This window comes from Neovison vison, chromosome 5 (genome assembly GCF_020171115.1).
Source record: "Neovison vison isolate M4711 chromosome 5, ASM_NN_V1, whole genome shotgun sequence".
NCBI classification, from domain to species: Eukaryota; Metazoa; Chordata; class Mammalia; order Carnivora; family Mustelidae; genus Neogale; species Neogale vison.
The window spans coordinates 12,324,131-12,336,532 of NC_058095.1; the positions used below are offsets into that span (position 1 = coordinate 12,324,131).

Genomic DNA, 12,402 nt, shown 5'->3' on the forward strand with positions numbered 1-12,402 from the left:
TGAATCCAAAGCAACGGGAAGATAGACCCTGGGGGGAGGGGCCGGCTCCCGGCAAGCGGCGGAGCAACGGAGCACAAAATTGGGACTTTTTTTTAAAAGTCTGTTCCGCTGAGGGACATCGCTCCAGGGGCTGAACCGGGGCGAAGCCCACGCGGGGTCGGCATGGCCTCAGGTCTCGCAGGGTCACAGAGGGATCGGGGGTGTCTGAGTGTTGCAGAGCTTGCGGGTACTGGAGCGGGAGAGCCGGCTACAGAGACAGAGCCGACAGTAAGCTCACAGCTCGGGGGTACCTTGAACCGGTCGCAGGCTCGGTGAGCTCGGAGCGTGGGCCGGAGACCAGGAGGCCGCCATTTGTATTCCCGTCCTCCGGAACTCTACGGAAAGCGCTCAGGGAACAAAAGCTCCTGAAAGCAAAGCCGAGCGGATCACTCAGCCCGGCCCCTGGTAAGGGCAGTGCAATTCCGCCTGGGGTAAAGACACTTGAGAACCACTACACCAGGCCCCTCCCTGAGAAGATCAACAAGAAATCCAGACAAGACCAAGTTCACCTACCAACGAGTGCAGTTTCAATACCAAGGAGAGCAGCAGAATTCCAGAGGAGGAGAAAACAAACCACGGAACTCATGGCTTTCTCCCTGTGATTTTTTTAGTCTTGCAGTTAATTTAATTTTTTTCTTTTTCATTTTTTTTCTCTTCTTCTGCTAAAATTTTTTTAACTTTTACCTTTTTCTTTTTTAACGTTTTTTAACTAGTTTATCTAATATATATATATTTTTTCTTTTTTATACTTTTCTTTATTCGTTTTCTTTTTTTAATTCTTTTTTTTCTTTCTTTATTTTTGAACCTCTTTTTATCCCCAAATCAGAAGAGATCCCAATCTCTTCAATCTCTTTTTAATTCTTTTTTTAATTCCTGATTGAATTTTTAATTCAATCTCTTTTTTTAATTCTTTTTTTTCTTTTTTTTCTATCTTTCTTTTTGAACCTCTTTTTACCCCAAAGCAGAAGAGATCCCAATCAGAAGAGATTGGGAGATCCCAATCAGAGGAGATCCCAATCAGAGGAGATCCCTCACCCAATCGTGAGGGGGAAGAAATCCCCCCTCACGATTTGGGATCTCTTCTGATTTGGTTAAAGCATATTTTCCTGGGATTGTCGCCACCCTTTTAGTATTTTACTTGCTCCTTCATATACCCTTAGCTGGACAAAATGACAAGGCAGAAAAATTTACAACAAAAAAAAGAACAAGAGGCAGTACCGAAGGCTAGGGACCTAATCAATACAGACATTGGTAATGTGTCAGATCTAGAGTTCAAAATGACAATTCCCAAGGTTCTAGCCGGGATTGAAAAAGGCATGGAAGATATTAGAGAAACCCTCTCCAGAGATATAAAAGCCCTTTCTGGAGAAATAAAAGAACTAAAATCTAACCAAGTTGAAATCAAAAAATCTATTAATGAGGTTCAATCAAAAATGGAGGCTCTCACTGCCAGGATAAATGAGGCAGAAGAAAGAATTAGCGATCTAGAAGACCAAATGACAGAGAATAAAGAAGCTGAGCAAAAGAGGGACAAACAGCTACTGGACCATGAGGGGAGAATTCGAGAGATAAGTGACACCATAAGACGAAACAACATTAGAATAATTGGGATTCCAGAAGAAGAAGAAAGAGAGAGGGGAGCAGAAGATATACTGGAGAGAATTACTGGGGAGAATTTCCCCAATATGGCAAAAGGAACAAGCATCAAAATTCAGGAGGTTCATAGAATGCCCCTAAAATCAATAAGAATAGGCCCCCACCCCATCACCTAATAGTAAAATTTACAAGCCTTAGTGACAAAGAGAAAATCCTGAAAGCAGCCCGGGAAAAGAAGTCTGTAACATACAATGGTAAAAGTATTAGATTGGCAGCTGACTTATCCACAGAGACCTGGCAGGCCAGAAAGAGCTGGCATGATATTTTCAGAGCACTAAATGAGAAAAACATGCAGCCAAGAATATTATATCCAGCTAGGCTATCACTGAAAATAGAAGGAGAGATTAAAAGCTTCCAGGACAAACAAAAACTGAAAGAATTTGCAAACACCAAACCAGCTCTACAGGAAATACTGAAAGGGGTCCTCTAAGCAAAGAGAGAGCCTACAAGTGGTAGATCAGAAAGGAACAGAGACAATATACAGTAACAGTCACCTTACAGGCAATACAATGGCACTAAAATCATATCTCTCAATAGTTACCCTGAATGTTAATGGGCTAAATGCCCCAATCAAAAGACACAGGGTATCAGAATGGACAAAAAAACAAAACCCATCTATATGTTGCCTCCAAGAAACTCATTTTAAGCCCGAAGACACCTCCAGATTTAAAGTGAGGGGGTGGAAAAGAATTTACCATGCTAATGGACATCAGAAAAAAGCAGGAGTGGCAATCCTTATATCAGATCAATTAGATTTTAAGCTAAAGACTATATTAAGAGATGAGGAAGGACACTATATCATACACAAAGGGTCTGTCCAACAAGAAGATCTAACAATTTTAAATATCTATGCCCCCAACGTGGGCGCAGCCAACTATATAAACCAATTAATAACAAAATCAAAGAAACACATCAACAATAATACAATAATAGTAGGGGACTTTAACACTCCCCTCACTGAAATGGACAGATCATCCAAGCAAAAGATCAACAGGGAAATAAAGGCCTTAAATGATACACTGGATGAGATGGACATCACAGATATATTCAGAACATTTCATCCCAAAGCAACAGAATACACATTCTTCTCTAGTGCACATGGAACATTCTCTAGAATAGATCACATCCTCGGTCCTAAATCAGGACTCAACCAGTATCAAAAGATTGGGATCATTCCCTGCATATTTTCAGACCACAATGCTCTGAAGCTAGAACTCAACCACAAGAGGAAGTTTGGAAAGAACCCAAATACATGGAGATTAAACAGCATCCTTCTAAAGAATGAATGGGTCAACCAGGAAATTAAAGAAGAATTGAAAAAAATCATGGAAACAAATGATAATGAAAATACAACGGTTCAAAATCTGTGCGACACAACAAAGGCAGTCCTGAGAGGAAAATATATAGCGGTACAAGCTTTTCTCAAGAAACAAGAAAGGTCTCAGGTACACAACCTAACCCTATACCTAAAGGAGCTGGAGAAAGAACAAGAAAGAAACCCTAAGCCCAGCAGGAGAAGAGAAATCATAAAGATCAGAACAGAAATCAATGAAATAGAAACCAAAAAAACAATAGAACAAATCAACCAAACTAGGAGCTGGTTCTTTGAAAGAATTAATAAAATTGATAAACCCTTGGCCAGACTTATCAAAAAGAAAAGAGAAAGGACCCAAATAAATAAAATCATGAATGAAAGAGGAGAGATCACAACTAACACCAAAGAAATACAAACTATTATAAGAACATACTATGAGCAACTCTACGCCAACAAATTTGACAATCTGGAAGAAATGGATGCATTCCTAGAAACATATAAACTACCAAAATTGAACCAGGAAGAAATAGAAAGCCTGAACAGACCCATAACCAGTAAGGAGATTGAAACAGTCATTAAAAATCTCCAAACAAACAAAAGCCCAGGGCCAGACGGCTTCCCGGGGGAATTCTACCAAACATTTAAAGAAGAACTAATTCCTATTCTCCTGAAACTGTTCCAAAAAATAGAAATGGAAGAAAAACTTCCAAACTCATTTTATGAGGCCAGCATCACCTTGATCCCAAAACCAGACAAGGATCCCATCAAAAAAGAGAACTATAGACCAATATCCTTGATGAACACAGATGCGAAAATTCTCACCAAAATACTAGCCAATAGGATTCAACAGTACATTAAAAGGATTATTCACCACGACCAAGTGGGATTTATCCCAGGGCTGCAAGGTTGGTTCAACATCCACAAATCAGTCAATGTGATACAACACATCAATAAAAGAAAGAACAAGAACCATATGATACTCTCAATAGATGCTGAAAAAGCATTTGACAAAGTACAGCATCCCTTCCTAATCAAAACTCTTCAAAGTGTAGGGATAGAGGGCACATACCTTAATATCATCAAAGCCATCTATGAAAAACCCACCGCAAATATCATTCTCAATGAAGAAAAACTGAAAGCTTTTCCACTAAGGTCAGGAACAGGGCAGGGATGTCCATTATCACCACTGCTATTCAACATAGTACTAGAAGTCCTAGCCTCAGCAATCAGACAACAAAAGGAAATTAAAGGCATCCAAATCGACAAAGAAGAAGTCAAATTATCACTCTTCGCAGATGATATGATACTCTATGTGGAAAACCCAAAAGACTCCACTCCAAAACTGCTAGAACTTGTACAGGAATTCAGTAAAGTGTCAGGATATAAGATCAATGCACAGAAATCAGTTGCATTTCTCTACACCAACAACAAGACAGAAGAAAGAGAAATTAAGGAGTCAATCCCATTTACAATTGCACCCCAAACCATAAGATACCTAGGAATAAACCTAACCAAAGAGGCTAAGAATCTATACTCAGAAAACTATAAAGTACTCATGAAAGAAATTGAGGAAGACACAAAGAAATGGAAAAATGTTCCATGCTCCTGGATTGGAAGAATAAATATTGTGAAAATATCTATGCTACCTAAAGCAATCTACACATTTAATGCAATTCCTATCAAAGTACCATCCATCTTTTTCAAAGAAATGGAACAAATAATTTTAAAATTTATATGGAACCAGAAAAGACCTCGAATAGCCAAAGGGATATTGAAAAAGAAAGCTAAAGTTGGTGGCATCACAATTCCAGACTTCAAGCTCTATTACAAAGCTGTCATCATCAAGACAGCATGGTACTGGCACAAAAACAGACACATAGACCAATGGAACAGAATAGAGAGCCCAGAAATAGACCCTCAACTCTATGGTCAACTAATCTTTGACAAAGCAGAAAAGAATGTCCAATGGAAAAAAGACAGCCTCTTTAATAAATGGTGTTGGGAAAATTGGACAGCCACGTGCAGAAAAATGAAATTGGACCATTTCCTTACACCACACACAAAAATAGATTCAAAATGGATTAAGGACCTCAATGTGAGAAAGGAATCCATCAAAATCCTTGAGGAGAACACAGGCAGCAACCTCTTCGACCTCAGCCGCAGCAACATCTTCCTAGGAACATCGCCAAAGGCAAGGGAAGCAAAGGCAAAAATGAACTTTTGGGATTTCATCAAGATCAAAAGCTTTTGCACAGCAAAGGAAACAGTTAACAAAACCAAAAGACAACTGACAGAATGGGAGAAGATATTTGCAAACGACATATCAGATAAAGGACTAGTGTCCAAAATCTATAAAGAACTTAACAAACTCAACACCCAAAGAACAAATAATCCAATCAAGAAATGGGCAGAGGACATGAACAGACGTTTCTGCAAAGAAGACATCCAGATGGCCAACAGACACATGAAAAAGTGCTCCATAGCACTCAGCATCAGGGAAATACAAATCAAAACCACAATGAGATATCACCTCATACCAGTCAGAATGGCTAAAATCAACAGGTCAGGAAATGACAGATGCTGGCGAGGATGCGGAGAAAGGGGAACCCTCCTACACTGTTGGTGGGCATGCAAGCTGGTGCAGCCACTCTGGAAAACAGCATGGAGGTTCCTCAAAATGTTGAAAATAGAACTTCCCTATGAGCCAGCAATTGCACTACTGGGTATTTACCCTAAAGATACAAACGTAGTGATCCAAAGGGGCACGTGCACCCGAATGTTTATAGCAGCAATGACCACAATAGCCAAACTATGGAAAGAACCTAGATGTCCATCAACAGATGAATGGATCAAGAAGATGTGGTATATATACACAATGGAATACTATGCAGCCATCAAAAGAAACGAAATCTTGCCATTTGCGACAACATGGATGGAACTAGAGCGAATCATGCTTAGCGAAATAAGTCAAGCGGAAAAAGACAAATATCATATGATCTCCCTGATATGAGGAAGTGGTGATGCAACATGGGGGCTTAAGTGGGTAGGAGAAGAATCCATGAAACAAGATGGGATAGGGAGAGAGACAAACCATAAGTGACTCTTAATCTCACGAAACAAACTGTGGGTTGCTGGGGGGAGGGGGGTTGGGAGAAGGGGAGTAGAGTTATGGACATTGGGGAGGGTATGTGCTTTTGGGTAAATTGGAAGGGGAGGTGAACCATGAGAGACTATGGACTCTGAAAAACAATCTGAGGAGTTTGAATTGGCAGGGGGGTGGGAGGTTGGGGTACCAGGTGGTGGGTATTATAGAGGGCACGGCTTGCATGGAGCACTGGGTGTGGTGAAAAAATAATGAATACTGTTTTTCTGAAAATAAGTAAATTGGGAAAAAAAAAAGAATTTTAAAGCAACTATTATAATAACACCCAAAGTAAGGGAAAATAATGATGGAAATAATAAAAATTCCAGCAGATTAGTATGACCTATAAAAATAGCCAATGTAGGGTGCCCGGGTGGCTCAGTTGGTTAAGCGACTGCTTTCAGCTCAGGTCATGATCCTGGAGTCCCAGGATCGAGTCCCACATCAGGCTCCCTGCTCAGCAGGGGGTCTGCCCTCCCTCTCACCCTCTCCCCTCTCATTCTCTCTCTCTCTCTCTCTAAGTAAATAAATTAAAAAAAAAAAAAGAAGGGCATGTGATATAGAGCACTGGGTGTATATGTGACTGATGAATCACTCAACTCTACCCTTGAAACTAATAATATACTATATGTTAATTAAATTTAAATAAATTTTTTTTTAATTATTATAAAATAATGTAGTATATGCACTGTGAGAAAAGGACCATTGTCAGTCTAACTTACTGCTCTGCCCAGAATCAGGACATGGTAGATACCCAAAACTACTTCTTAAATAAATGAACAAGTCAGACTTCTGCTCTGACAGGAACAGAAGGACACAAGAATCACAATAAATGCTTCAATTAAATATGCAGATTAACAAATCATTGGAATAGACTTCAGTGAAGAGCTAACATCCTATTTCTGGATTTTACTGAAACATTTTGCTTTAAATGATTCATATATATCAGTAATAACATTCTTAGTAATATCATCATTGTGCAAGGATTCGATGTTATAATGAGATATTTAAGGTTTTATTTTTAAGTAATCTCTACGCCCAATGTGGGTCTCAAACTTACAACCCAAAGATCAAGAGTCACATGCTCCACCAACTAAGCCAGATAGGTGCCACTGAGATTTTTAAAAGAGAGATTATAAATGCATTTAAAAATCCAATGGCATCATCAAAATGAAAGACCAACCTGCTGTTCATATCGTTGCTTGACATCCTCCAGCTGCCATAAAAACTCCTTCGATTGTTTCTCACGAAGAGACTTGGATCTAGTTAGATCTGCTTCCACTTTTTCCATCTATAAAATTTAAAAATCAAATATATTTTTATTGGGAGGGAGACAAACCATAAGTGACTCTTAATCTCACAAAACAAACTGAGGGTTGCTGGGGGGAGGGGGGTTGGGAGAAGGGGGGTGGGGTTATGGACATTGGGGAGGGTATGTGCTTTGGTGAGTGCTGTGAAGTGTGTAAACCTGGCGATTCACAGACCTGTACCCCTGGGGATAAAAATATATGTTTATAAAAAATTAAAAAAAAAAAATAAACAGGTAAAAAAAATATATTTTTTTAAACAAAAAATTAATTTTTTAATTTTTCATGCTTTTGTAATTTGTCTATTCATTAAAATAGCAGATTTTAAATACCCTTTATCAATCATAATGGTGAATTTAAAAATGATAAGAAAATGAAAGCTATATCAATTTATTTACATATATTTAATAGTTTAAGCCAGGGAAATTAATACTGTACATTACATACTTTATTAAACTCTAATGTTACAATAACATTGTAATGGAAATATACTTCTGAGCATTCAAATATTCAACAAGAATTTTTAAGGCCTTGGCATGTGCTGAAGGGAGAAAATATTTGCAAGTCATATACGTGATAAGGGACTTGTATCAAGAGTATATAAAGAATGCCTACAGCCCAGTAATAAATGGGCAATTATACTCGATTTTAAAATGGGCAAAGGAACAAAAATGGTATCTTCTCCAAAGAAAATACACAAATGGCCAATAAGCATCTGAGAAGATGCCAACATCATTGCCATTAGGCAATTTCAAATTGGAACAATAATGACATACCACTTCATACCCACTATCAAAGGATGCTTTAATCCAGAACAATTATATCACGTGTTGGTGAAGATGTGGAGAAATCAGGACCCTCATACCCTGCTGGTGGGAATGTGAAATGGAAGATGGTTTGGCAGTTCCTCAAAAGGATAAACATGGTTACCATATGAGCCAGGAATTCCACTCCTCGGTGAGAAATTAAAACACACATCCACACAAAAACTTGTGTACAAATGTTCATAGCAGCATTATTCATTAGCCAAAAAGAGGAACTAACCCAGATGTTCTGGATGACAGATAAACAAAAAGAGGTCTATCCATACATGGGAGTATCATTCAACCACAACAAGGAATGAAATACTAATACATGTTATAACATTATAACATGGATGAACCTGGCGCTATGCTAAGTGAAAGGAGACGGTTGCAAAAGACTATGTGTTATATGATTCCATTTGTATTAAATATCCAGAAGGCAAATCCATAGAAACAGAAAGCAGACTAGTGGTTGCCTATGGTGAGAGGGAATTGGGGGGTGGGCACTGACTGCTAAAGGGTATCAGATTTCTTTTGGGGGCAATGGTAATTTAAAATTGATTGTGTGGAGGTGCCTTGGTGGCACAGTGAGTTAAGCAACTGACTCTTGGATTGTGATCTTGGCATCATGAGATGGAGCCCCAAGATAGGCTCCATGGTCTGTGTGGAAGCCTGCTTGGGATTCTCTCCCTCCCCCTCGCCCCTCCCTCTCCCTCTGTCCTTTCATCTCACTCTGCCCCTCCTGCTCACTCTCTCTCTAAAACAAATGAATAAATCTTTTAATAAATTGATTGTGCTGATGGTTACACAATTTGTGAATATATTAAAAATGATTCAATTGTACACGTATAATGAATTGATCGCTGCGTGTGAATTATATCCCTTTAAAAATTTTTTAAGTAGGCTCCATGCTGGGCAACACGAGGCTTAATTTCACCACCCGAGATCAAGACCTGAGCTGAGAATAAGAGTTGGGACACTTAACTAATTAAGCCACCTGGGCACCCCATATGTGAATTATATCTTAATAAAGGTGTTATTATAGAAAAAATTAAAAGTCAAACACTATGCCATATTCCATGAGGTCTCACATGATCTAATCCTAGGTACCTCTCTCCATTCATCTCTGCTACTCTATATAACCACCCCCACTCCAGCCCACCTGCCTCCTTGCTGGGCTGGAGACATGCCAGAGATGCTCTTGCCTTGGTGTCCAGCAGCTTCCCCTCAGATGGTCACACAGCTTCTTTCTCAAAGTCAAGTTTCTGCTTAGATGTCATCTTTGTACTGAAGCCTCCCTGACCAGCCTAGTTAAATAGCAGCCCACCTCCCAGTCGTCAGTCTCCTTTGCCCTGACCTACTGTTCCTTTTTATCACAGGACATATCACCTTCAAGTATACTATACAACTTACTTACTCCTTAGGGCTCATTTTAATGTCTGCCTCACCCATGGTAAAGGAACTCCACGTTCACCCATGTATCCCAACGATTTAGCCCCCTGCCCAGCACCTATAGGGCCTCAGTAGTCAAATGAAGAAGAAAAAGAAAAAAGGCAAACCAAGTGTAGGAAGCTAGGTATGAGATTTGATGAATAAGTAATTTTCAACATTTAATAGTGCGAGAGTTTCGATAACATACAAGATCATGTTGAATCTGACATTCCTGTCACACATAAAATTAGAGATAATGTATGATTATCTCTGCTCTTGCCAGATTCTTGTTTATATGTGCCAAGAAAGAAATATTCTTACAGATAGGAATGAAAAATCGCTTCCTATAATTGAAAATCACACCTTGTATTCCTAGTACAGTTTTTCATTTGTCTTTCTTCCCCTGATTTGATTTTGTCTCAGAAGACATTTTTCTTGAGACAACTGTCAGTTAATGTGATAATCATCTTACCACTGGCTACTTTATATTATTTATTGTTCTGCTGCTGCACTGATAGCTTGAGATTTTTCTTTTTCTTTTTCTTTTTTTTTTCCCCAGCTTGTATCCAATGCTCTCTTGCGGGTTACCTTTGGTAACTGCTAGGATTGGACAAAACATGAACATTAGGGGAAATGAACCCTAAAAGTCCTTCCTTCACAGTTTTTCATCTTAAATGAAAAAAAAAAAATTCAAATGCATTTACTCAGACATGATTAAACTTTAAGGCTCTAGGAACAAAGCTGTTCAGTGAAGAGCATCCGGTCACACTGGATGAGAACAAAATGCATATGGCCACTCACTGCTGTGCTATCCAACAGTCCATTCCAGAGTCTGCTTCTCACACCCAGGTCTGAAGTATCTAAACTACAGCATGAAATTTAGCCTACTTCTTTGTAAAAATCCAAAGGGTGCAATGCTAATAATACTAAGTCATCGGCTTCCAAATTCAATGATCAGAGTTAAAAGATTATTGATCTACAGGTAGTTGGTATTGTGGCCATGAATAAATTTACTAAGGAATACTCAAGTGCACTTTGTTTTCTTTTGTTTCTAACTCAAGATGTGGGTTTCAAGGCTCTCTTTCCTTCAGTGGTTGTCACATCAGACCTCAAGCAGAAGGCTCCTTAGCTTGTCTTCAGCAGTCTGCGTTCCCTCTACTCCAAGATCCTTGAATTTTCCCAAACAAGCCATGTCTGTTCTTGATCCTAGCCTTTTGCTCTTTGCACTCTCTGGAAAACCCTTTTGTGTTTTCCCTCGCCCAAACTGATAGTCTTCAAGGCTGACTCAAGTTTCCTCTCCTGTCTGTGAGGTGTTCTTTAATTCCATCAACTGACATAAGTGCCTTCCTTCTCTCTACATTCAAGGACTCAACATCTATTTTCATAGCAAGCTGTGTCTCTCTCTATAATACAGAAGTGTTTCAAAGGTGTGAGCTTTGTTTATTCATCTAGATCATGAGCTACCAAATAAAAGGAATCTATGATTTATAATTCTTTTATATCTTAATTATTAATTGGTATGGTATGCACAATAAATATGCTTTAAGTCCTCAAGGATGAATGAAATGATTGGCAAAAGCAAAAGGGGATGGAAAAAAGAAAAGGTACATCAAGGAGGGAAGATCTGGTTTATTTAGTACTTTTAAGACAGATCTTCATATGAAGTTGATTTTAAGTTCTTATCTCGGCACAAATTGACTATTAAAAGTAAATAACAGATACTTAAATATTTAAAATATTTAGAATTTAAAATAAAAACTAAATGTTTTATGTACTCAAAGCTTGTAAAAAATAGAGTATCTTCAAGAAAAAACAAAATCCTCTTCTATAACCAAAACAGGTATGAATTTAAAACACATAAAAAGACCTTTTATACCTAAACATTAAAACAAATTCAAAGTAAATAACTGATACAAGAAAATGAAAATGCGTGTCATTTTAGATAATACTGACCGAAAATGCAAGGCCCCATTCCATTTTCCTTCAATAATTTAACAAAACAACTTAAAAAGTCTTGTAAAATACTTAGTTTGTATAAAAACACAGTGTTCTCTCAGTTGCCATAGATACAAAAGATTCTGCTTCCTCATACATCTTTCCACATTCCGTTCAACTTCAAGGGTTAGGAAAATAACAACAACAGCACTCCTTTATTGTGTAACTCTGGTTTCAAGAAAACCTAGGAGTAAAACTCGGTGGTCAACTTCAGAGCAAAAAGGGGTTGGGTGTATTTCTGTGAACGTTTAGTGTTTAAAGATGGAAGGGGCGGGGTTGGGGGGTGTTTTCCTCCTCTGGTGCCTCAGGCATTAGGTACTTGGCTACACGGAAGAGAAAACCCAAGTGACCATGCAGAGCTTAAATGACATAGGCCCTTTATGTTTTCCTTGTGCCACAAGTTCAGAAACAGGCCGCTATACTGGCAGTTCAAAGATGTCAGGGTTAAGGTCTCTGCAATTCAGCCTTCCCATAATAGTTGCAAAATGGCCTCTACAGCTCTGAACATATGGGAAGGGAAGGGCAAAGGGTCCTATAGCTGAGCTGAATACCCTTTTAAGGAGCTTTTCTGCAAGTTCCTGTCAATAGCAAATTAATTATGCTGTTGCGTCTCATTCATCGCAACTACATTAAAAAGTAGTTAAAAACCATCTGCAAGGTGAGAAACTGCAGTTTTAAAACTGTGTCTAATGTTGCCCTAAATAAAACCAGGGC

The 12,402-nt window shown here is 38.7% G+C and overlaps 1 protein-coding gene across 4 annotated transcripts in view; it reads right to left on the reverse strand.

Moving 5' to 3' along the window:
* The window catches only part of CEP112 (centrosomal protein 112), a 424,841-nt gene that overhangs the window by 220,001 nt on the left and 192,438 nt on the right, over nt 1-12,402 (reverse strand). For all 4 annotated transcript variants that reach the window (XM_044247582.1, XM_044247581.1, XM_044247583.1 and 1 more), the window contains one exon: nt 7,336-7,443. In XM_044247582.1, the coding sequence (XP_044103517.1) occupies nt 7,336-7,443 (108 nt within the window). The remainder of the gene's footprint in view (nt 1-7,335; nt 7,444-12,402) is intronic.